At 46.1% G+C, this 27186-nt stretch overlaps 1 protein-coding gene across 2 annotated transcripts in view; it reads right to left on the bottom strand.

The window, feature by feature from the left end:
• DHX15 (DEAH-box helicase 15) overlaps positions 1–27186 on the bottom strand; it is a 297726-nt gene that overhangs the window by 247250 nt on the left and 23290 nt on the right. For both annotated transcript variants that reach the window (XM_030191241.1, XM_030191239.1), the window contains exon 3: positions 15241–15434. In XM_030191241.1, the coding sequence (XP_030047101.1) occupies positions 15241–15434 (194 nt within the window). The remainder of the gene's footprint in view (positions 1–15240; positions 15435–27186) is intronic.

Genomic DNA, 27186 nt, shown 5'->3' on the forward strand with positions numbered 1-27186 from the left:
TAGTGGCTGACTTCAAGTGGGCTACCGACGCAGCCATGGCTCTAACATTATGAGCCGTGACATGACCCTCAAGAGCCAGCCCAGCCTGGGCGTAAGTGAAGGAAATGCAATCTGCTAGCCAATTGGATATGGTGCGTTTCCCCACAGCCACTCCCCTTCTGTTGGGATCAAAAGAAACAAACAATTGGGCGGACTGTCTGTTGGGCTGTGTCCGCTCCAGATAGAAGGCCAATGCTCTCTTGCAGTCCAATGTGTGCAGCTGACGTTCAGCAGGGCAGGAATGAGGACGGGGAAAGAATGTTGGCAAGACAATTGACTGGTTCAGATGGAACTCCGACACAACCTTTGGCAAGAACTTAGGGTGAGTGCGGAGGACTACTCTGTTATGATGAAATTTGGTGTAAGGGGCCTTGGCTACCAGGGCCTGAAGCTCACTGACTCTACGAGCTGAAGTAACTGCCACCAAGAAAATGACCTTCCAGGTCAAGTACTTCAGATGGCAGGAATTCAGTGGCTCAAAAGGAGGTTTCATCAGCTGGGTGAGAACGACATTGAAATCCCATGACACTGTAGGAGGCTTGACAGGGGGCTTTGACAAAAGCAAACCTCTCATGAAGCGAACAACTAAAGGCTGTCCTGAGATCGGCTTACCTTCCACACGGTAATGGTATGCACTGATTGCACTAAGGTGAACCCTTACAGAGTTGGTCTTGAGACCAGACTCAGACAGGTGCAGAAGGTATTCAAGCAGGGTCTGTGTAGGACAAGAGCGAGGATCTAGGGCCTTGCTGTCACACCAGACGGCAAACCTCCTCCACAGAAAGAAGTAACTCCTTTTAGTGGAATCTTTCCTGGAAGCAAGCAAGATGCAGGAGACACCCTCCGACAGACCCAAAGAGGCAAAGTCTACGCTCTCAACATCCAGGCCGTGAGAGCCAGGGACCGGAGGCTGGGATGCAGAAGTGCCCCTTCGTCCTGTGTGATGAGGGTCGGAAAACACTCTAATCTCCACGGTTCTTCGGAGGACAACTCCAGAAGAAGAGGGAACCAGATCTGACGCGGCCAAAAAGGAGCAATCAGAATCATGGTGCCTCGGTCTTGCTTGAGTTTCAACAAAGTCTTCCCCACCAGAGGTATGGGAGGATAAGCATACAGCAGACCCTCCCCCCAGTCCAGGAGGAAGGCATCCGATGCCAGTCTGCCGTGGGCCTGAAGCCTGGAACAGAACTGAGGGACTTTGTGGTTGGCTCGAGATGCGAAGAGATCTATCAAGGGGGTGCCCCACACCTGGAAGATCTGTCGCACTACATGGGAATTGAGCGACCACTCGTGAGGTTGCATAATCCTGCTCAACCTGTCGGCCAGACTGTTGTTTACGCCTGCCAGATATGTTGCTTGGAGCACCATGCCGTGACGGCGAGCCCAGAACCACATGCTGACGGCTTCCTGACACAGGGGGCGAGATCCGGTGCCCCCCTGCTTGTTGACGTAATACATGGCAACCTGGTTGTCTGTCTGAATTTGGATAATTTGGTGGGACAGCCGATCTCTGAAAGCCTTCAGAGCGTTCCAGATCGCTCGTAACTCCAGAAGATTGATCTGCAGATCGCGTTCCTGGAGGGACCAGCTTCCTTGGGTGTGAAGCCCATCGACATGAGCTCCCCACCCCAGGAGAGACGCATCCGTGGTCAGCACTTTTTGTGGCTGAGGAATTTGGAAAGGACGTCCCAGAGTCAAATTGGACCAAATCGTCCACCAATACAGGGATTTGAGAAAACTCGTGGACAGGTGGATCATGTCTTCTAGATCCCCAGCAGCCTGAAACCACTGGGAAGCTAGGGTCCATTGAGCAGATCTCATGTGAAGGCGGGCCATGGGAGTCACATGGACTGTGGAGGCCATGTGGCCCAGCAATCTCAACATCTGCCGAGCTGTGATCTGCTGTGACGCTCGCACCCGCGAGACGAGGGACAACAAGTTGTTGGCCCTCGCCTCTGGGAGATAGGCGCGAGCCGTCCGAGAATCCAGCAGAGCTCCTATGAATTCGAGTTTCTGCACTGGGAGAAGATGGGACTTTGGATAATTTATCACAAACCCCAGTAGCTCCAGGAGGCGAATAGTCATCTGCATGGACTGCAGAGCTCCTGCCTCGGATGTGTTCTTCACCAGCCAATCGTCGAGATATGGGAACACGTGCACCCCCAGCCTGCGAAGTGCCGCTGCTACTACAGCCAAGCACTTTGTGAACACTCTGGACGCAGAGGCGAGCCCAAAGGGTAGCACACAGTACTGGAAGTGACGTGTGCCCAGCTGAAATCGCAGATACTGTCTGTGAGCTGGCAGTATCGGGATGTGAGTGTAGGCGTCCTTCAAGTCCAGAGAGCATAGCCAATCGTTTTCCTGAATCATGGGAAGAAGGGTGCCCAGGGAAAGCATCCTGAACTTTTCTTTGACCAGATATTTGTTCAGGGCCCTTAGGTCTAGGATGGGACGCATCCCCCGTTTTCTTTTCCACAAGGAAGTACCTGGAATAGAATCCCAGCCCTTCTTGCCCGGATGGCACGGGCTCGACCGCATTGGCGCTGAGAAGGGCGGAGAGTTCCTCTACAAGTACCTGCTTGTGCTGGAAGCTGTAAGACTGAGCTCCCGGTGGACAATTTGGAGGTTTTGAGGCCAAATTGAGGGTGTATCCTTGCAGGACTATTTGGAGAACCCACTGATCGGAGGTTATGAGAGGTCACCTTTGGTGAAAAGCTTTCAACCTCCCTCCGACTGGCAGGTCGCCCGGCACTGACACTTGGATGTCGGCTATGCTCTGCTGGAGCCAGTCAAAAGCTCGTCCCTTGCTTTTGCTGGGGAGCCGAGGGGCCTTGCTGAGGCGCACGCTGCTGACGAGAGCGAGCGCGCAGGGGCTTAGCCTGGGCCGCAGGCTGTCGAGAAGGAGGATTGTACCTCCTAGTGATAGGGTGAATCGGATTGGTGGAGGGGTAGCATTGTATATTAACGAGAGCCTTGAATCAAATAGATTGAAAATTCTGCAGGAAACAAAAAACTCCTTGGAATCACTGTGGATTGAAATTCCATGTGCAAAGGGGAAAAGGATAGTGATAGGAGTGTACTACCGTCCGCCTGGCCAGGACGAACAGACGGATGCGGAAATGTTAAAGGAAATCAGGGACGCAAACAAACTGGGCAACACAATAATAATGGGGGATTTCAATTACCCGCATATAGACTGGGTTAATGTAACATCTGTACACGCAAGGGACATAAGATTTCTTGATGAAATCAGGACAGCTTCATGGAACAGCTAGTTCAGGAGCCGACAAGAGAAGGAAAAATACTAGACTTAGTCCTTAGTGGTGCTCATGATCTAGTGCAGGGGGTAACGATACGAGGGCCGCTTGATAACAGTGATCATAATATGATCGGTTTTGATATTGGCATTGAAGGAAGTGAAACTAGGAAATCAAGTACGCTAGCGTTTAACTATAGAAAAGGTGATTACGACAAAATGAGAAAATTAGTGAAAAAAAGACTGAAAGGAGCAACTCGCAGAGTAAAAAACTTGCATCAGGCGTGGATGCTGTTTAAAAACACCATCCTGGAGGTTCAGGACAAGTATATTCCACGTATTAGAAAAAAGGGAAAAAAGACTAAACGTCAGCCGGCGTGGCTAAACAGTAAGATAAAGGAAATCATTAGAGCCAAAAAACAATCCTTCAGAAAGTGGAGAAGAGAACCAACTGAAAGTAACAGGATAGATCATAAGGAATGCCAAGCCAAATGCAAAGCGGAGATAAGGAGGGCAAAAAAGGACTTTGAGAAGAAATTAGCGTTGGAAGCAAAAATACATAGTAAAAATTTTTTTAGATACATTAAAAGCAGGAAACCGGCCAAAGAGTCGGTTGGGCCGCTGGACGAAAATGGTGTTAAAGGGGCGATCAAGGAGGACAAAGCCGTAGCGGAGAAATTAAATGAATTCTTTGCTTCGGTCTTCACCGAGGAGGATTTGGGGGGGACACCGGTGCCGGAAAGAATATTTGAAGCGGGGGAGTCGGAGAAACTAAACAAATTCTCTGTAACCTTGGAGGATGTAATGGGTCAGTTCAGCAAGCTGAAGAGTAGTAAATCACCGGGACCTGATGGTATTCATCCCAGAGTATTAATAGAACTAAAAAATGAACTTGCGGAGCTACTGTTAGAAATATGCAATCTGTCCCTAAAATCGAGTGTAATACCGGAAGACTGGAGGGTAGCCAATGTTACTCCGATTTTAAAGAAGGGTTCCAGAGGAGATCCGGGAAATTATAGACCGGTGAGTCTGACGTCGGTGCCGGGCAAGATGGTGGAGGCTATTATTAAGAATAAAATTGCAGAGCATATACAAAAACATGGACTGATGAGACAAAGTCAGCACGGATTTAGTGAAGGGAAGTCTTGCCTCACCAATCTAATGCATTTTTTTGAGGGGGTAAGCAAACATGTGGACAATGGGGAGCCGGTTGATATTGTATATCTGGATTTTCAGAAGGCGTTTGACAAAGTGCCGCACGAAAGACTCCTGAAGAAATTGCAGAGTCATGGAATCGGAGGTAGGGTATTATTATGGATTAAGAACTGGTTGAAAGATAGGAAGCAGAGAGTAGGATTGCGTGGCCAGTATTCTCAGTGGAGGAGGGTAGTTAGTGGGGTCCCGCAGGGGTCTGTGCTGGGTCCGTTGCTTTTTAATGTATTTATAAATGACCTAGAGATGGGAATAACTAGTGAGGTAATTAAATTCGCCGATGACACAAAATTATTCAGGGTCGTCAAGTCGCAGGAGGAATGTGAACGATTACAGGAGGACCTTGCGAGACTGGGAGAATGGGCGTGCAAGTGGCAGATGAAGTTCAATGTTGACAAGTGCAAAGTGATGCATGTGGGTAAGAGGAACCCGAATTATAGCTACGTCTTGCAAGGTTCCGCGTTAGGAGTTACGGATCAAGAAAGGGATCTGGGTGTCGTCGTCGATGATACGCTGAAACCTTCTGCTCAGTGTGCTGCTGCGGCTAGGAAAGCGAATAGAATGTTGGGTGTTATTAGGAAGGGTATGGAGTCCAGGTGTGCGGATGTTATAATGCCGTTGTATCGCTCCATGGTGCGACCGCACCTGGAGTATTGTGTTCAGTACTGGTCTCCGTATCTCAAAAAAGATATAGTAGAATTGGAAAAGGTACAGCGAAGGGCGACGAAAATGATAGTGGGGATGGGACGACTTTCCTATGAAGAGAGGCTGAGAAGGCTAGGGCTTTTCAGCTTGGAGAAGAGACGGCTGAGGGGAGATATGATAGAAGTGTATAAAATAATGAGTGGAATGGATCGGGTGGATGTGAAGCGACTGTTCACGCTATCCAAAAATACTAGGACTAGAGGGCATGAGTTGAAGCTACAGTGTGGTAAATTTAAAACGAATCGGAGAAAATTTTTCTTCACCCAACGTGTAATTAGACTCTGGAATTCATTGCCGGAGAACGTGGTACGGGCGGTTAGCTTGACGGAGTTTAAAAAGGGGTTAGATAGATTCCTAAAAGACAAGTCCATAGACCGCTATTAAATGGACTTGGAAAAATTCCGCATTTTTAGGTATAACTTGTCTGGAATGTTTTTACGTTTGGGGAGCGTGCCAGGTGCCCTTGACCTGGATTGGCCACTGTCGGTGACAGGATGCTGGGCTAGATGGACCTTTGGTCTTTCCCAGTATGGCACTACTTATGTACTTATGTACGCTTACCAGAAGAGTAGGGAACAGTCTTCCTTCCCCCGAAAAATCTTCTATCTGTAGAGGTAGAGGCTGAAGGCTGCCGGCGGGAGAACTTGTCGAATGCGGTGTCCCGCTGGTGGAGCTGCTCTACCACCTGCTCGACTTTTTCTCCAAAAATGTTATCCGCACAGCAAGGCGAGTCCGCAATCCGCTGCTGGATTCTATTCTCCAGGTCGGAGGCACGCAGCCATGAGAGTCTGCGCATCACCACACCTTGAGCAGCGGCCCTGGACGCAACATCAAAGGTGTCATACACCCCTCTGGCCAGGAATTTTCTGCACGCCTTCAGCTGCCTGACCACCTCCTGAAATGGCTTGGCTTGCTCAGGGGGGAGCGCATCCACCAAGCCCGCCAACTGCCGCACATTGTTCCGCATGTGTATGCTCGTGTAGAGCTGGTAAGACTGGATTTTGGCCACGAGCATAGAAGAATGGTAGGCCTTCCTCCCAAAGGAGTCCAAGGTTCTAGAGTCCTTGCCCGGGGGCGCCGAAGCATGCTCCCTAGAACTCTTGGCCTTCTTTAGGGCCAAATCCACAACTCCAGAGTCGTGAGGCAACTGAGTGCGCATCAGCTCTGGGTCCCCATGGATCCGGTACTGGGACTCGATCTTCTTGGGAATGTGGGGGTTAGTTAGAGGCTTGGTCCAGTTCGCCAGCAATGTCTTTTTTAGGACATGATGCATGGGTACTGTGGACGCTTCCTTAGGTGGAGAAGGATAATCCAGGAGCTCAAACATTTCAGCCCTGGGCTCGTCCTCCACAACCACCGGGAAGGGGATGGCCGTAGGCATCTCCCGGACAAAGGAAGCGAAAGACAGACTCTCGGGAGGAGAAAGCTGTCTTTCAGGAGAGGGAGTGGGATCGGAAGGAAGACCCTCAGACTCCTTGTCAGAGAAATATCTGGGGTCCTCTTCCTCTTCCCACGAGGCCTCACCCTCGGTGTCAGACACAAGTTCACGGACCTGTGTCTGCAACCGTGCCCGACTCGACTCCGTAGAGCCACGTCCACGATGGGAGCGTCGAGAGGTAGACTCTCTCGCCCGCATCGGCGAAGCTCCCTCCGCCGACGTAGTCGGGGAGCCTTCCTGGGAGGCGACCGCAGTCGGTGCCAATGCGGAAGGCCTCACCTCGGGCATGGGACCAGCCGGCGCCTCGCTCGACGGTACCGGTGGCGCAAGCACCGCCGGTACCGGAGGGGTAGGGCGCAACAGCTCCCCCAGGATCTCTGGGAGAACGGCCCGGAGGCTCTCGTGCAGAGCGGCTGTGGAGAAAGACATCGATGTCGATGCAGGAGTCGATGTCAAAACCTGTTCCGGGCGTGGAGGCTGTTCCGGGCTGTCCAGAGTGGAGCGCATCGACACCTCCTGAATAGAGGGTGAGCGGTCCTCTCGGTGCCGATGCCTACTGGGTGCCGACTCCTTCGGCGACCCAGAGCTCTCGGTGCCGACACGGGAAGGAGACCGGTGACGATGCTTCTTCGATTTCTTGGAGCGAAGCATGTCACCGGAGCTTCCCGGCACCGACGAGGAGGACGTCGAATCCAGCCGTCGCTTCCTCGGGGCCGAGGCCGAAGGAGGTCGGTCTCGGGGGGGCTGTACCGCGGGAGCCCTCAGGGCAGGAGGAGACCCACCCCAAAGGCTAACCGCCACCAGCAGGGGAATGGACAGCCCTCACCTGCGCTCCAGACGAAGCACCACCGTCCGACGACATCAGCAAAAGAGGAGGTCTCGATGTCACCGACGCCGACGCGGCCCTCCGATGTCGCCCCAATGCAGAGGGTCGATGCCTCGATACACTCAATGCAGTCAGGGGCGAAGATGAAGGTCCGGGCGCTGACGACGTCGATGCACTGGATCCTCCCGGTGCCGATGCCGACGAAGAGCCCGAGAACAAAACGTTCCACTGGGCCAATCTCGCTACCTGAGTCCGCTTTTGTAAAAGGGAACACAGACTACAGGCCTGCGGGCGGTGCCCAGCCCCCAAGCACTGAAGACACGACGCGTGCCTATGAGCGAGATGACCCGGGCGCACTGGGTGCACTTCTTGAAGCCGCTGGGAGACTTCGATGTCATGGGCGGAAAAATCACGCCGGCGAGATCAAAAGTCGAAATGGCGGAAAAGGCACCACAAAAACAAAGGGAAGAAAACTTCGACCCGAGGCCTAAAAGCGGCCTACCCCGACGACGAAAGAAAACTTACCGGGGCGAAAAACTGGAAATATGGGAAGGAAAAAGACCGGAGAGTCTCCTTCCACACAGAGTTTTTTTTTTTTTTAACACGAAGTAAGAACGACGCGCGAGGTCGACTTTCCGGGGCGCGACACGGCGAAAACACGACCGTACCGAACGCGGACAAAAGAAGACTGACGAACACGAACCGGTTCGGGCGGGAAGACAGCCGCGCATGCGCGGTGCGCATGGGCGCGCGAGGACTAGCAAAGGCCTTTGCTAGTGAAGTTTCCGATTGGAGGGGCTGCCGTGGACGTCACCCATCAGTGAGAACAAGCAGCCTGCTTGTCCTCGGAGAAAAAGGCATTATAATATCCTCACTCGTTTTCCATTCCTTTCCTAATAATGCCTGACATTCTATTTGCTTTTTTAGCCGTTGCAGCACACTGAGCAGAGGGTTTCAACGTATCATCAACGGTGACTACTAATGTGGAACCTTGCATTACGTAGCTGTAGTTTGGGTTTCCTTTCCCACATGCATCACTTTCCACTTGCTCACATTAAACATCATCTGCCATTTAGACACCCAGTCTCCAAGTCTCGTAAGGTCCTCTTGTAATTTTTCACAATCCTCTTGGGATTTAACAACTTTGAATATGTCAGCAAATGTATTACCTCACTAGTTACTCCCATCTCTAGATCATGGGCCTTCAGAAGGGCTGAGAGTTCCTCTGCAAGTACCTGCTTGTGCTGAGAGTTGAAGGAAAGAGCTCTTGGTGGGCAATTTGGAGGTTTCTGATGCAAACTGAGGGCTTATCCTTGACTACCTGAAAAACCCATCAGTCGGAGGTTATAAGGAGCCACCTTTCGTGGAAAACCATCAGTCTCTCCCCGACCTTAAGTCATCCGGCACGGACACTGGGACAGAGGCTATGCTCTGCTGAAACCAGTCAAAAGCTCATCCCTTGCTTTGACTCAGGAGTAGCAGGAGTCTTAGACGCACACTGTTGACGTGAATGAGCATGCTAGGGCCCGAGTCTGAGAAGGTGGGCGAGAGGAGGTGGTGTACCTATGCCTCTACAAGTAATAGGTACCCCTTCTCGACTTGCAAAAAAACCTCCTAAAGGAGGAGGCAGATGCAGAAGGCACCTGGCGGGAGAGAGAAGAGATGGTATCAGTGTGGTAACCATGCCCTCGCAATAGTCACTCGTGCATGCGCAGTGGAGCAGATCTCGCGCTCCACAGAACTCTTTTCAGCTTGTTATAAACTCCAGACCAGGAAATGCAGGATCACATTACTCATGTGAGAGGATACATAGGCCTGCTTGTCCTCGGAGAAAGAGATATCAAAATAAACTGTTTGGAAAGAATCCAATTCTACAAGGGACTGAGTTAGAATTTCAGTGAAGTGGAAATACCACCAACTAAGTTGAAATAGAAATATTCTGAGGAAGTTTATACGAGGATCCTGTTCAGCATAACCGAGAAGCAGAGTGGCTACCCTGTATATAAGAGAATCTAGAGAAGGCAATCATCAAAGCTATGGGGATTGGCCGATGTAACACTAGAAGAACTGGAAATAGGTTAAAAGTAGCCCCCAGTCCAAATGGAGTGACCAAAAAGTTAGGATCTCTCCATCAAGACCTGACAAACCGCAAAAATCAGGTCAGCCAGAACTGACATCACAGTGGCTAATAAAAAGCTGGACATTTCTTCTTCCAAAGGGACGTCCAAGTAATATTCCTAACAATTATAGACCCATTCCTACAGTTTGTCATGATCCAGCAAGGCATATTTCAAGTAGGCTCCCTGTCCACGCTTCAGTTTTGTTTGGCGCTTAATCCATTGAGTACTCTTATTAACACTAGGAGTTCAGCCTTACTCCAAAAGATGCTGACAATCCAGAGGTTACATCACAAATACTGTTTGTAGATGACCTGAAACTCTACAGTTCGTGACCAGCAATTTAGTGGGGACAGGTGGGATTTCTGTCCCCGTGCAACTCTCTACTAGGGATGTAGGTAGTATCAGATCCGAGGAAACTGTATGGCAGTACTATGGTATTAGCTTTACAAAAATTGAGGGAAAATTGGATAGATGAAATAAGATCTCTCTCCCCCAGTAGGGGAGACAGAAGTGGTAAAGATGAAAGTCCTACCCAAGTTGTCATTATCTTTTTCAGGTGTTGTTTGTAGAGGTGTCTAAGGTGAAATTTATTCATACCTCTTAAACTTCCTTTCCTTAAATCCCACTAGACCAATGTCGTCCTACCAACAAATGGAGGTAGAGAAACTGAACTGTTCCACCGACATCGCTGGTATAAGGGCTGCTGCATCTGAGAATCTTCATTATTCTCTACCTTCCAACAGATAGTGTATCAGGGACTCTTCTTATATGCAGGTTCTGTCTTCATTACCTGTTTCAATGCTAAAACTATCCCTTTATGACCACTGCCATATTAGCCACACCAAGTTGAGCCCCGTGGGCTGTGGCTTGTAGCTCCAGGAAAAGTCCTCAAGCTCAATCAGGATAAAGGGTAAGGATAATGGGATTTTATACTGCCTTTCTGTGGTACAACCAAAGCAATTTACATTTATTATATGCAAATATAAAGATTCATGGACCAATCCTGGAGTGCTCCCAGCAGCCAAGTACTCAACCAAGAGGCCCCGGGCCACATACTGTGTCCCAGGGAGACGGGCCTCCAATGAAGAGCCCTGATGCACTAGTCCAATCTGCACCATCTGCTGGAGGCAAAGAAAAACTGGCAAGTTCCACACTGCATCACTCCTTATTGGTGATGTCACTGAAAAGTTCAGGTTCTTTGCCTCCATGTGCTCTTAAGGTGATACAGCCCCCCAGTCTGGACTGGTCTAGTAGGATAAGGAAGGAATCAGTTTTGGAAATGTAAATCCTACAACCTGGAGTCATCATACCATTGTCCCAAACACGTATAAAGACAAAACATAAAAATAAAAACCACACACACAAAAGCTTTTCTACAGGACATCTGTTTGCATTTGAAACAGGACTTGACTAAGAGGAGAACAAGCCAAAATGAGGCTAGTTTTTTTTTCCTTTAACAGCTAACTGAAGAAAATTTTTCCATTTGAGCTACTTGTTGCAGCTATAAAGGAAAATTAGGTTCTTACCATGATAATTTTCTTTCCTTTAGTCATAGCAGATGAAGCCATTACGTATGGGTTGTGTCCATCAACCAGCAGGGGGAGATAGAGAGCACTCAACTTTTCACAGTGCCTCATGGCCAGCCAGCTCCACTGCCTCTTCAGTATTCTCTATCTCCCCAAGCAGGGTGGCTGCAGCTTCTTCGAGCTCCATCAAAAATCTGCCTGGGGGTGGCTCCTGGCTTGCCAGTTGTTAGCCGGGGTGTTAGAGGCTATAGCAGCTTCACTTTGAAGGCACATAGGTTAGCCCTTTCCCTGCCTTACCCATGCCCCCGTGGATGTGGACATATTAGCTTGCTTTTCCCTGTCCTCTCCCACTCAGTGGATGCAGGCACATTGGTTCGCCTTTCCCTGCCTTTCCCACTCATCTGAGCCTCCGGAGTTCTTTTTACCTCTGCTTTCCTCACAGCATTTAAAAAAAAATAAATTGTTAAAGGCCTGGGAGATCCTAAACCCCAGCGCTTGTCCGAAGATAGGCCGAGGCCTTCCTCCAAGGGCCAGGCGGTCCACTCCTCTTATAGACCTCGCTTCCGTGAAGCTAAAAGGTACCGCCCGGGGCGTTCTGCTGGGTTCACTTCTCGTGCCCGTTTTTCAGCAGAGGAACTCCTTTCGCTCGGACCAGCGTTCCGCAGCCACCGGCTCTAGGCCTGCAGTTCAGCGGCGACCCTCTCAATGATGGTGCGCCGGCCCCCTCCTCGCTTCCTGTCATCGGAGGACGTATTTCCCTCTTTGCCGAGGAATGGGCCAATATGTCCTCAGATCAGTTGGTTCTGGAACAGCTTCAAGTAGTGAAAAGCTTCTATCATATCATCAAGATGACTTTTGACCTGGACTAGTGTGCTAAGGTGACCTTCCTTAGGGGAAAGTTGAGCAAAACTGAAAACATCCCCGACAGACAACTGGGAGATAACAGGACTTGAACAGGAAGGTGTACATAAATATATATGAGTGGAGGAGGACAACAATTAAGCAGAAATCACTGAAAGAAAGAATCGGTAGAAGAATATTATAGGAGAATACAATTGATATTTGAAGAGTACATTATCAAGGAATAAGAAATAAGCCAGTAATCTGGCAATTCCTGCACTCTCATACAGCTTTGGTATTAAGAACTGGCTTCTTTAAAACCTTGAAAAATTGGATATGTGAAAAAGAAAACTCCTCCATGCTCACGAGGTCATTTATGCCCAAGACTGTATATCCCTAGAGCTGAAGGAGGAATGGACCTCAGAAATAGATTATACCTATCAAGCCACTATCATAGGCCTCCAGGCTTATTTAGCAGCATCATTAGATCCAAATGCACAAAAGTGTTGAGATATGAAGGAAATGGATTCTGGAAGTTTTCTATCATTACATTTAGCCAAACGTTCTGAAGAGTAGAAGGAATGGGTGAGAATGAACTGGCACCAAAAAAGGGATGGAAGCAACAGAATTTGTAACAGAAGAGAAAACTACCTCTTCAAGGAATTAGACCAGCAAGGAAAGCACAAGTGGCAAATGCATTAAGTACAGCAGGAAATACAAAATATTACTCCAGGAGCAGCAGCAACACGTGGTTAATGTGATTAATGCAGTCACGTTAGCGGGTGAATGATGCAGAAGCAGATTCCGTGCAGGAATTGTCTCCTGTACGAGTTATCTGTGCACAGCATATTGAAATAAATTGTAAGTAGTCTATTAGCTATTCTGTTCTGTTGCAGAGATGTTAAAAAAAGAGCACAACTTGAGAAAACTGCTGCCAGGTCTGAGGCAGTGCAGAAGGGTTGGATCACACTCTGCATTGTGGCAGAAAAATAAATCAGTCCCTCTACACCTTCCAAACCCCACCACCCCCAAAATCCTCTTGGCAACCACTCCTGACCCTCCTCCCAATTTTGTTTTGTTATTTTTGTTACATTTGTACCCCGCGCTTTCCCACTCATGGCAGGCTCAATGCGGCTTACATACTGTATACAGATACTTATTTGTACCTGGGGCAATGGAGGGTTAAGTGACTTGCCCAGAGTCACAAGGAGCTGCCTGTGCCCCTAATCCCCAAACCAAAGGCCCCCAGTAATCTTGAGGTTCCTTCTACCAACTTTAAAAAAAAAAAAAAAAGTCTAAGTCTAGCACCCAACTCCCTTTCCCCAATGCCCTCGGCTCTAATACAATTTTTTTGTTTTTTAAAAGGTTCACTGATGTCTAGTGTTCCTCTCCACACCCACCCTCCTCTGGACCCCCCCCCCCCCCCCGACTCCCTTTCACATGCCTTCAAGAGGCAGGAGTGATGCCCATTTGTTCCTGTCTCTGCGTTGTCATCTTGTAACATGATCAACACAATGTGAAATTCCACAGAATTAGACTTTTATATTCCCTGAAAAAATGTTATGTGCTCATAAACTTCAATGAAGGACTCTGACAGACCTCATGGTCTAAACTATAGCCCATTTTTTCCAATCACGCATATATATATTGTGATAACCACAGTGTCTGCCCTTACACGAGGAGGCCGCCAGAGGGCGCTCTCCCATTGAAAACCGGGAAAATGCCCATTCTGGCCAGTAGAGGGAGCTCCAGAGAGATAGCTGGGGGAGTGAGAAGAGTCTTCTAGGCCAGATCTTTCTGGAACCAGAGGGGCGAGGTTTCAAGAGGTGGGGAGATTTAGTGGACACCTCATAAATAGCTTCCTCTCAGTAGAGGAAGGAGTTTTGCCCGAGGGAGAGGAGATGGGAGCCTGGAGGCCGGAAGCCTGAACTGTGTATCCCGGGGCTGAGGAGGAAGGACTGTGTGTCCGAGAAGGAAAGCAGGCTGAAAATCCTGGGATAAGAAGTCCCTGAAGTACTGGGGTGGGACTGTGTGTCCTCAGTACTGGGAAAGAACTGGGTGTTCAAGGGGAAGGACTGTGGGTCCCCAGTACTGATGTTGGAACTGTGAAGGGTTTAAAAAGAACAAACAGCCGTGGGGTGGAGGATAGGACCGTAAGGTTAAGGTGAATAAAGAAGGTCCTATCCAGGGGAGGATGCTGTTATACCCTGAGACCCAGATGTCCCACGGTAAATGGTCTCAGGGGGCGTGAATTTGGGGTAACCAAATAATAGTCAGAAAGCAAGGTTCCCAAGACTGTAACCTAGTTCCAATAAACTGAATTTACATATGATCAGCTTAATTTGCATATTTCTGTGAGCAAAGGGATCCTCGCTATCTTCCAGAGGAGAGGGACCAGGGGGCCCACCAGAAGAACGGGTAAGGTGGATCGGTTACCCGGAGATACAGCGGGGAGGCCGGGCCAGGACTGAAGGTTAATGCAGAGGTCACCCTGAGCGAAAAGGGAGGACCAAACATAAAGGCCCGAGTTAACGGAGACACAGAGAAGTCTGGTTTCAAGGTGGTTCCCTGAAACAAAGGGCTGGTGAGGCTGGACAGGAGCCACGAGAGGGCCACTGCACACTGGAGCGCACTTCTGCGGGCTTACAATATATATATATATATATTTTTTTTTTTTTTTAATGTTTTTTAAGAAAACACTTTACTATTTCAGTCTCCAACTTTTTCAAAATTAATTTGCAAAATCACTTAACTTGCATATTTCTTGGGTCCCAAGTGATTTTGCATTTTATGTTTTAAACACTGCTGGTAATACATTTTGAAGAAGTTGGAGACTGAAATAGTTGAAAGCGTTTTTCTAAAAATATGTCTTTCACTGAGGTTTATGAGCAAATGATAAAACTTTTTCAGGGAATATAAAAGTCTAATTATTTTGTGGCATTTCACTTTGTTTTTCAATTTTCCCCAGAAACTAAAGCAAGCTGGAGTCCTCTCATTTTATTTGGTGGATCTTGTAAAATGACTCTGTGCAGTGCATCCCAGGACACACTAAATGGGGTCAAATTATTTGGCAGCATGGTGCCACTATTTTTTGAAAATGCTATCAAGAGAAAAATGTATCAGCTTCATTTCCAATTCAATTTCAGAAGAGTGACCCCTAAAAAATAGTCTGTAGAACCACCTCTTATACAAAGAAAGTTCTATCTTGTCACAGAATCTCTACATCAATGTATGAACATCATCAGCATAATATAATGGACTCTTTATATAATACTTACTTTAAAATAGTTTTTGCACTGCTGCAGTCTTCAAATCGAATGGAATAACCAACTTCCTGGCCTAACATTACATCCATTTCATCAGCCACTCGCTGTGCCACACTCATTGCGGCCACTCTTCTGGGCTGTGTGCAAGCAACACCTCTCTTTGGTCCAGGCAATGACCGCATATAATCAACACACCACTGAGGGATCTAAACACAAGCAGATTTAAAAATAATGCTGGCATGATTATATCTCAAATCTGAGTCCCTGATAAAGTAAACGAGTTTTTGCACATTTGGTTATGCATGTCAGTTAAGGGTGTTACAAAGAAACTACTCTGCCCCACCTTGATTATATCTCCCTACCACTCTTTCCAACAACAACAACAAAAAATCCATGAAGCGCCCGCTTAAAATTCTCATTAAAAGTTTTTACTAAAAAATTTCACTTTCTTTTTATTTGTGGCTCTTTACAATTCACCACAGACTTCAGAGGTTGCATTCTCTGAATATAAACAAAAGATGCATATTTCATAAAAGTGAAATATTACAGCTAAGTCTAATGTTAAGATTTGCATATCTTGGAGTATGGTGATTTAACACTACAGTATTATTTCCCCACTTAGTTTTAGAATGTAACTGGCGACCAGGAGCAGCAAAATTTTACAGATATTTTCTTATTCTTCCCTTGAGAGCACTTAAATTCTGATATCGTAGCAATCCAGAAAACATTTACATTTTTATGTGTTAACCATATTCATTGGAGTCAACCAATGGATGACTAAACAGCTAGTGAGAGAAGTTACACACCCAATCCATATTGCTCTACTAATGATATGTGACCCAGAGAGGAAGGGATCATGTCTTGTTGGTAGCAGTGAATGTGGAAAAAAACAATCAGGATGAGGAACTTTAGACAGGTTGCCCCCTCAGTGGAACTATTGTAGGTTAAGATACAGCAGTAGACAATGAAGTGAGCCAGTTTTCCAAGATGGCGTACAGAACACACGTACCTGAGTTTGCTCCACGGAGTTGTTGCAGTGAGACGCTAATAGCGGGACCCTCGCCCCCTCGTTTATGATGGGAAAGCGGGGGGGGAAGGTTAAGGAGCTTCCCTCGGCTCCTGGACCCTCTTCGACGCTGAAGCAGTCGATTCTGCAATTCCCGACACAGCAACCGGGACATCTGTGCACATCTACTCCTTCTACAGTTACTGACGCGTTGACGTCAGTTGGAAGCGGAGATGGGGCTTCCCTGAGCCCCGGGGAACGCAGGGCTCCACCACAGCCTGGGAGTGAGGTCTTCGCAGCAGCCCTACCAGAAACGGACACCGAAGGGGTGGATCCGCAACGGTTAGAGGGAAGGACTGCAACGAACCGGAGTGAGACCCAGGACCAAGCATTTTCGGCCGAATTGGCCTTAAAGGTATTGCCACAGGACATCGTCTCTAAACTCTCTCGTCCAAGGCCCCCACCTCATTCCCCTTTACCAACGGGTGGAATAAGTAAACCCACTATTGTGACGCTTGAGTCACTGTGGGATATGGTATACAACACTCACTCCTCGATGCAAGCTATGTTAAAAGAAAATTCAAATGATATTAAAACTCTCTCAGAAGATGTTCTGACACAGGCACAAGTGACTGCACAGCAGTCCGTTAAGATTGAGAAAGTGGATGCCAAAATTCAAGAAATGAGGACTTTGGAATCTGCTTTGATCAAAGATAATAACTTTTTGCATAAACGTTTGAAATATTTGGAGAATCAGGCACGAAGATTTAATTTCCGATTCCTTAATTTCCCCAAATCTCCGTTAATTCCTCCGATTGAGATGGTGAAAAAATATTTGATAGACATTCTAGGAATGGATAAAGACTCATTGCCCCCCATAACTCGGGCATATTACATCTGGAATACTGTGGGGACCTTGGGAGATCCCACAAGGAGAGAGATGGGTGAAGGAATGAATCTTACTTCCTTCCTGGAAAGTTCGTTGGAAGTTATTACCCATAGGACGACTATGCTGGTCACTTTCGTGCTTGAGCCAGATCGGAACGCTGTATTAAGACTTTCTTTAAGACACTTGGATAGGCTTTTTATGGGTTCTAAAGTTAGAATTTATCCTGACCTCTCTAGGCCAACACAAATGAGGCGCAAGGCCTTTTTGGAACTGCGCCCCAGAGTCGAGGCCTTGAGAGCAAACTTTGTATTACGTTTTCCTTGTATAAGTCATGTAATGCTTGAGGGTAAAAAATTTCAATTTATGGACCCTAAACAGCTTAAAGATTTTTGGGAAGCTAGAGTTAAAAGTGACAGTTGTATGCCCTCCCACATAGTAGGCCAGAGTTTGAGCACAGAAATGGTAAATGTGTGTTAATCTTTAATTCTGCACTTGCGCCAGCCTCTCACCTACCGAGTACCAAGTTCTTTAAGTGCTGTCTCCTCCTCCTCGCTTTAACAGCACAGATGTGGAAAGCCTCCATTAAGGAGGTGGTAGAAATACAAATGGTGACGAAATTCAAAAAGGCATGGAATGAACACAGAGGATCTCTATTTAGAAAATGGACGTTATAAAAAACCTAAACTTAAATGGCTGCATGTGTCTGGATGTGTCGCGTGACACTTACATGGTGACTCTGGTTGTGATGAACTAGGGCCAATACCGAGAGACCTGTACGGTCTGTCTCTCATATATGGCAATCTGGTTTTGGATGGGCTGGAAAGGGTTTAGATAGCAACTTTAGTGGCTAGAACATGAGGACAGTTCTGGACAGACTTTTACAGTCTGTGTCCCGCAAATGAGAAGATGAATAGGCTGAAGTGCGCTTTGAGGGCAACTCCAGCAGTTGGAACATAAGGCTAGGGCCAGGCAGACTTCTATGGTCTATGTCCCAGAAACGCCACAGAAAGACCATAATCAAGTATATAATATCACATTCATTGTTGATTTAATCCTGAATTGATAATGATTGTGACTAATGAGCAGACTGGATGGACCGATCCGGTTTTCATCTGTTGTCATTTACTATTACTCCTCTCTGCTTCCGGGCTGATGCGCAGACCTCAGCTCTGACATAAGCATGAGCATCAGATGTCACCTGACCTACTGGCACGTGCATGTGGTGATCTCTTAGCACACAGTGCCAGTGAATCAGAGAAGTCTTATATGTGTGCACCAGAGTGTTCCAACTTCCGTTCCTTCCTTGCCTGCAGTGCTGCGGCTCAAACCCAGAGGCTGACAGGAATTTTTTTAATGTACCATTAAATTCTTGTGGGTGAGGACAGGTTAAATTCTTGCGGGGATGGGTTAGATTCCCTAAAGGGGCAAATGGGGACGGTTTGGATTCCAGTGGGGACAGGTGGGATTTCTGTCCCCGTGCAACTCTCTACTAGGGATGTAGGTAGTATCAGATCCGAGGAAACTGTATGGCAGTACTATGGTATTAGCTTTACAAAAATTGAGGGAAAATTGGATAGATGAAATAAGATCTCTCTCCCCCAGTAGGGGAGACAGAAGTGGTAAAGATGAAAGTCCTACCCAAGTTGTCATTATCTTTTTCAGGTGTTGTTTGTAGAGGTGTCTAAGGTGAAATTTATTCATACCTCTTAAACTTCCTTTCCTTAAATCCCACTAGACCAATGTTGTCTTACCAACAAAAAGAGGTAGAGAAACTGAACTGTTCCACCGACATCGCTGGTATAAGGGCTGCTGCATCTGAGAATCTTCATTATTCTCTACCTTCCAACAGATAGTGTATCAGGGACTCTTCTTATATGCAGGTTCTGTCTTCATTACCTGTTTCAATGCTAAAACTATCCCTTTACGACCACTGCCATATTAGCCACACCAAGTTGAGCCCCATGGGCTGTGGCTTGTAGCTCCAGGAAAAGTCCTCAAGCTCAATCAGGATAAAGGGTAAGGATAATGGGATTTCATATACTGCCTTTCTGTGGTACAACCAAAGCAATTTACATTTATTATATGCAAATATAAAGATTCATGGACCAATCCTGGAGTGCTCCCAGCAGCCAAGTACTCAACCAAGAGGCCCCAGGCCACATACTGTGTCCCAGGGAGTCGGGCCTCCAATGAAGGGCCCTGATGCACTAGTCCAATCTGCACCATCTGCTGGAGGCAAAGAAAAACTGGCAAGTTCCACACTGCATCACTCCTTATTGGTGATGTCACTGAAAAGTTCAGGTTCTTTGCCTCCATGTGCTCTTAGGGTGATACGAACCCCCCAGTCTGGACTGGTCTAGTAGGATAAGGAAGGAATCAGTTTTGAAAATGTAAATCCTACAATCTGGAGTCATCATACCATTGTCCCAAACACTTATAAAGACAAAACATAAAAATAAAAACCACACACACAAAAGCTTTTCTACAGGACATCTGTTTGCATTTGAAACAGGACTTGACTAAGAGGAGAACAAGCCAAAATGAGGCTAGTTTTTTTTTTTTTTTTCCTTTAACAGCTAACTGAAGAAAGTTTTTCCATTTGAGCTACTTGTTGCAGCTAGAAGGGAAAATTAGGTTCTTACCATGATAATTTTCTTTCCTTTAGTCATAGCAGATGAAGCCATTACGTATGGGTTGTGTCCACCAACCAGCAGGGGGAGATAGAGAACTCAACTTTTCTCAGTGCCTCATGGCCAGCCAGCTCCACTGCCTCTTCAGTATTTGAAGCTTCCAAAGCAGTATGGCAAACCGCAATGGGAATAACATGAACTTTCCTCACAGCGAACGATGGCCCCTTAACAAGGGCATGAACTCAAAAAAGGAGGAAATGAACTCATCCTCCTGGAGGAAATAAACTCGTCCTCCACTTTGTATAAACGGAGATAATACTTGCATCCTCCTGGAGGGAATAAACTCATCCTCCCAAAACATGAACTGGAGGGAATGAACTCATCCTCCTATAACTGTAACAAGAATCCTGAAGACTGTTTTCCGACTCCCCAAGGAAGGAATATAACTTCAGGAAAGAAGAACAGCATCTAAAATCAGAATCACTGCAATACAGACAATCATACAGGGAGGGCTCATGGCTTCATCTGCTATGACTAAAGGAAAAAAAATTATCATGGTAAGAACCTAATTTTCCCTTCCTTGTCATCAAACAGATGAAGCCATTACGTATGGGATGTAACAAAGCAATCCCTAAATAGGGTGGGAACAAGCCACACCACGCGCTAGCACCTGTGCTCCAAAACGCGCATCCCTCCTGGCAGCCACATCCAGCCTGTAATGTCGGGCGAAAGAGAGCTTAGAAGCCCATGTTGCTGCACTGCAAATCTCATGAAGAGATAGTGCTCCAGTTTCCGCCCAGGAAGAGGAAATCACTCTTGTGGAATGTGCCTTAAAGGCTTCAGGCGGAGCCCGGCCAGACAGCAGATATGCTGAAAAGATAGCTTCTTTGAGCCAACGGGCAATAGTGTCTTTAGACGCTGAAGACCCTCTGCAAGGACCTGCAAACTGCAGAAAAAGATGATCAGAGGTCCTGAAAGAATTTGTAATTTGCAGATACTGCAACAGAGTCCTGCGCACATCCAAAAGGTGCAACTGCCCAAATGAACCTGGAAACTCCTCCTCAACAAAGGAGGGAAGAAAAACAGGTTGGTTTAGGTGAAACACTGAAACCACCTTAGGCATGAAGGAAGGCACGGTCCGAACCGTGACCCCTGACTCTGAGAATTGCAGAAAAGGGTCTCGACAGGACAGCGCCTGGAGCTCTGACACCCGTCTCGCCGAGGTAATGGCCACTAAAAAGACGGCCTTCAGTGTCAAATCTTTCTCTGAAGCACGCCGAAGCAGTTCAAAGGGAGCCCCCTGAAGGGCCTTCAATACTAACCCCCAGGTTCAAAGCTGGACAAGGTGCCCGCACGGGAGGACGGAGCCGAAGCACCCCTCTAAGAAACCGTGCCACACCTGGATGAGCAGCTAAGGACACGCCTTCAACCTTGCCACGCAGGGAGGCCAATGCTGCCACTTGCACCCGCAGGGAATTATTGGCCAAGCCTTTGTGTACACCATCCTGCAAAAAGTCCAGAATCGGCGAGACAGGAGCCCGCAACGGAGAAAGCGCTCTTGAAACACACCAGACTTCAAACTGGCGCCAAATCCTGGCATAAGCCACGGACGCGGAGCGCTTACGGGCCTGCAGGAGAGTGGAAATTATCTTATTTGAGTAGCCTTTATCTCTCAATTGCACCCTCTCAATCGCCATGCCATAAGACCAAAGCGGCAGGCGTCCTCCATGGCCACCGGACCCTGTGACAACAGGTGCGGAACCAGAGGTAACGGAAAGGGAGCCTCCAACAGCATCCGTCGGAGGTCCGCATACCAAGGCCCCCTGGGCGAATCCGGGGCGATGAGCACCACTTCTCCTTGTTGGAATGTATTGTATTTTTACATGCATTGCCTGTCACCTATTATTTCTCTGTGATTACTCTGTGACCTCTGATGTGAATTACTTAGAGAGGTCACACAGCTATGCAACTTCCTGTGGGGGTTAGATGCAGCAGATGCAGCACATGGAGCACATGGAGCTCATGATCTCTCCTAACCTGAGAGGATCTATGGTGGTGTGAGCATCCATTACCATCTAAGCACATGGAAGGAGCTGATAATACAAATGTATAGTAATATGTATATATAAGCCTGTCTGATTATAATCTAACTACAAACTGTGAGTAAACAGATGTTTTGTTACTTCAACTTTAAAGTGACTCAGCAGTGAATTATTCAGGGGTGAATGAGAGAGAGATGAAGAAAGAAATTAACATTTCTAAAGCTGAAGCTGTGTGTACTAAAATCTGCTAATTATTTACTACAAATAATCCAACAAAAGGGTTATGGGCCCAGGGCTCAGGAATTGAAAAAGAAGAGAAATATTACCAGGCAGAAAAAAAGGCCACATTTTTCTCTTAAGTTTTAAAGGAAAGATTCAGTCTGTCTCTCTCTCCCCCCACACAGCAGACAGAAGGCTAAGAAAATGGCTGAGGGAAGAAATTCACCATTTTTCTATTCTCTCAAGGTGCCTAGATTAACTGAGTTTAATTATCAGCAGTGGGAACTAAGATTCATATGTCTCCTTCGAGCAAAAGGATTACATATATGCTTAGACCAAGACAGAACAGCTGAAAATATGGCTGAATGGGACAATGCAAACTATTATGTGAAGTGCATGCTTTTGGAAGCTCTCTCAGAGAAACAAGCCATATTAGTGGAGGGAAAAGATACACCAAAGGACATTTTATATAAACTGAGAACTATGTATGCAACTACATATGCAAAGCAGCAACCAATTTGGCTGGCAGAGTTGAATGAAACAAAATTAAGGGATAAAAGTAAATGTAATGATCACATTATGCATCTTATGTCTTCATTTCAAAAGTTAGAACTTTCAGGAATTCCCATGTGTGATGCATTGAAAAGAGCATTTCTTTTTACCTCACTATCAAAGAAGTTTGATGTTTTTAGGTCTGTAAATGAGGCCATTGAAGGGCAATCTTTTGAACAGGCAACATCAAAACTAAGGCAGGAATGCATAATAAATGATTCTGAGGAGATGTGTTCTCAAAGTCAGTCAGAGAGAAATGAAACAAATTTCTTGGCAAAGAACAGAGGAAGGCGGAGCTATGGGAAAACTCCACCCAAGGGCAAGCTGATTTGCTACTCATGTGGAAAGGAGGGACATGTATCTAAATGGTGTAAGGAAACACAAAACACTCCCTCTAGCTCACCTAAGCCAATGGAACTAAAGAATTTTCAAACCAGGAAATGTATGAAGGACAAAGATAAACACAAGGGTTTTCTAATGGCAGAAAAATCTTTGACTATGGTAAATAATAATTCAAATGAAAGTACTTGGATTTTGGATTCGGGGAGCACATGCCATTTAACCAATTGTAAGAATTTCTTTCAGGAAATGTGTCCAGAGGAAGGTATTCTTAAAACTGCAAACGCAGGGACTGCTAAGATCCAAGCAAAAGGTATTGGATTCTTAAAATGCAAAGTGTCTAATGAAGTTAAAGAAATTCCTGTAAGTGATGTCTTGTATATTCCCCAAGCAGTTTGCAATATGCTTAGTGTATCTACATTAGATAAGAAGGGATTTGTGATTCATTTTGAAAACAGTAAGTGCACAATCTCTAAAAATGATGAAGTGTATGCTGAAGCTTTTATGCATAATGATGTTTATAAGCTGAACATTTCAGGTGAAGCCTCACATATGGCGCAAGTAAGGAAGAATGATGGTAAATGTAGTCTGGAAATCTGGCACCGCCGCCTGGGACATCGTGATTCTAAGGTGATCCAGGATCTTTACAGTAAGCAACTGGCCACCGGCATTCAGATAAGTGCAGATGCTGGTAAAATGGAGAAATGCATAGACTGTGTTACTCAAAAAGGTGTGAGACCCTCATTTCCTGCATACACAGGAAATAGGAGTAATAAAGTGCTGGACTTAATACACAGTGACTTATGTGGACCGTTTAATATCCCATCATTGGGAAATAACAGATTTGTGCTAATATTCTTGGATGATTTCTCTAGATACTGTGTGGCCTATTTGCTGAAAGAGAAAAGTCAAGTCACAGACATGCTGAAGAAATACGTAGCCATGGTGAGCAACAAATTTGAAAGAAAACCAAAGGTTCTTCAGACCGACAATGGTGGTGAGTTCATTTCACAAAGCATGCGCACATTTCTAGAACAAGAAGGCATTCAGCATATCACAACAGTAGCTTATACACCAGAGCAAAATTCTGTTGCAGAGAGAAAATTTAGGTCACTTGTGGAAATGACCAGATGTATGCTGTCAGATAGCAATCTCCCTAAAAGACTATGGGGGGAAGCCATTCTCACAGCAGTGTACCTACAAAACAGAATGCCAACTAAAGGCGCTGAGCGCACACCACATGAGACATGGCATGGTAGGAAGCCAAACCTGTCACACATAAGAACATTTGGAAGTACAGCATATGCTCATATACCAAAGCAAAGAAGGCATAAGCTGGATTCCACAACAGAAAGGGGCATTTTAGTTGGCTATGCTCCAGGACACAAAGGATATAGAATTTTGAATCTGAAAACTGGCATTGTTGGCATAAGACATGTTACATATTTTGATGAAAACAAAAGGGTTGATAAAGGCTGGATTATCCCAGATGAGCCTTATCATCCAGAATATGAAACTAGAACCATAATAGACATGCCAGTGTATATAAATGCCATACCAAGGCAGATGTCTGAAAGCAACTCATCTGTATCTAACGAGGAACAGGCAGAGGAAGCAGACACAGAAAGGATCATTGAAGAAGACAGTACAGTTGGAGAAGGGGAATCAATTGGAGAAGAACTCTCAGATTTAGAGGATGCGGAAAGGTCAGACCAACCTGTTGTCAGACGCTCATCCAGGGAAAACAAAGGTGTTCCACCCCCAAGACTGTCTTACCTAACAAAGTCAGCAGAAGCTCAAGATGAGATTGAGAAAATGCCAGCAGAAGAAGCTGCTGAATGGCATAAAGCTGCACAAGAAGAAATTGATGCATTGGATAAAATAATACTTGGATTCTTACAAAATTACCTCCTGGCAAGAAAGCTATAGGATGCAAATGGGTATTCAAGTTAAAAAGGAATGCACAAGGAAAAGTGGAAAGGTATAAAGCCAGATTAGTGGCAAAGGGATATCTTCAAAAATATGGAGAAGATTTTGATGAAGTGTTTGCACCTGTAGTGAAACACACGACAATTAGAACACTTCTGAGCATTGCAGTCTCAAAAGGCATGCAAGTCAACCACATTGATGTGAAAACAGCGTTTCTTCACGGAGATATAACTGAAGACTTGTACATGGAACAACCAACAGGTTTCATAAATACAAAACAAAGACAGCTAGTGTGTAAATTAAACAAAGGTCTTTATGGATTAAAGCAAAGTGCAGAATGTTGGAATGACAAATTGCATGAAATATTGACAAATTTAGGATTTAAGCAAGGTGAAGCAGATAAATGTTTGTACACTAGGTGCACAAATGGACAATATGCATACATTTTAGCTTTTGTTGATGATCTGCTCATTGCAAGCAAAAGTGAGCAAGAGTACAAGGACATTGTAAAGTGTTTAAACCTCAATGTTGAGATAAAAGAACTTGGTAATGTGTCATACTATCTTGGTATAGAAATTGAGAAACAAAATGATGGTTCTTATCTTCTAAGCCAGAAGCAGAAAATAAATGAGCTTATTGAAAGTTTAGGTATGCAAGATGCCCAAGTTGTAAGTACTCCCATGATCACTGATTTTCTGAAGGATGAAACAGTAAGAGAACCTTTACCAGATAACATCCAATATAGATCAGCCATAGGTAAACTTTTATATCTAGCTACCACATACAGGGCTGATATAGCAAATGCAGTAGGAATTTTGAGCAGAAGGGTCAGCTCACCTACCAAATCAGATTGGACTGCAGTTAAAAGGATGGTAAGGTATTTAAAGGGTACCATTGATTGTAAATTAAAGATTTCAGCCAATAGTAATCCAAAACTAATATGTTACTGTGATTCAGATTGGGCAGGGGATCATTCTGATTATAAATCCACAAGTGGATATGTGTTTATGTATGGAAATGTACAAATTTCATGGGCCAGTCATAAACAAAGTATTGTGAGTCTGTCTTCTACAGAAGCTGAATATGTGGCTGTATCGGAAGCGTGCAGAGAACTGATGTGGATTGAAAAACTTATGCTGGATTTTGGTATAGCTGAACAGAGACCAATCCAGATAATGGAAGATAATCAGAGCTGCATCCGACTGTCACAGAATGACAAGGTTCAGTCACGCACCAAGCACATCGCAACGAAATACCACAACGTGCGAGAGTTGGCAAAAGAAGGGGTCATCAGTCTACACTATTGTCACACCAGTGAGATGACAGCTGACATCATGACCAAACCGTTACCCAGAGAACATTTTGTGAATCTGCGTATAAAGCTTGGACTTTGTATGAATAAATAATTGCATGACAGTTATGCATGAGAAGGGGTTTGTTGGAATGTATTGTATTTTTACATGCATTGCCTGTCACCTATTATTTCTCTGTGATTACTCTGTGACCTCTGATGTGAATTACTTAGAGAGGTCACACAGCTATGCAACTTCCTGTGGGGGTTAGATGCAGCAGATGCAGCACATGGAGCACATGGAGCTCATGATCTCTCCTAACCTGAGAGGATCTATGGTGGTGTGAGCATCCATTACCATCTAAGCACATGGAAGGAGCTGATAATACAAATGTATAGTAATATGTATATATAAGCCTGTCTGATTATAATCTAACTACAAACTGTGAGTAAACAGATGTTTTGTTACTTCAACTTTAAAGTGACTCAGCAGTGAATTATTCAGGGGTGAATGAGAGAGAGATGAAGAAAGAAATTAACATTTCTAAAGCTGAAGCTGTGTGTACTAAAATCTGCTAATTATTTACTACAAATAATCCAACACTCCTGGATGCAGCCGAATCCGCAGGAGCACTCGCCCTATCAAGGGCCACGGAGGGAAGACATACAGCAAGCCCAGGGGCCAGGGCTGAGCCAAGGCATCCAACCCGGCGGAGCGAGGATCCCTCAGTCTGCTGAAGAAGCACGGGACTTTGGCATTGGAACTGGTCGCCATAAGATTCATGACGGGCTTGCCCCATTTGGCACATATCTGCAGGAATACAGTCTGCTAGTTCCCACTCCACTAGATCGATCTGATGCCTGCTTAGATAGTCGGCTTGCACGTTGCTCTGACCTGCAATGTGAGCTGCTGACAGGGACTGTAGATGCAGCTCGGCCCAGTGGCAAATTTGTTCGGCCTGCGCAGCTAGAGCTCTGCACTGAGTGCCGCCTTGTCGATTTATGTAGGCCACTGCTGTCGTGTTGTCCGACATCACTCGGACAGCCAATCCACCCAGGGT

The sequence above is a fragment of the Microcaecilia unicolor genome, chromosome 2 (genome assembly GCF_901765095.1).
Source record: "Microcaecilia unicolor chromosome 2, aMicUni1.1, whole genome shotgun sequence".
In the NCBI taxonomy this organism is placed as follows: domain Eukaryota; kingdom Metazoa; phylum Chordata; class Amphibia; order Gymnophiona; family Siphonopidae; genus Microcaecilia; species Microcaecilia unicolor.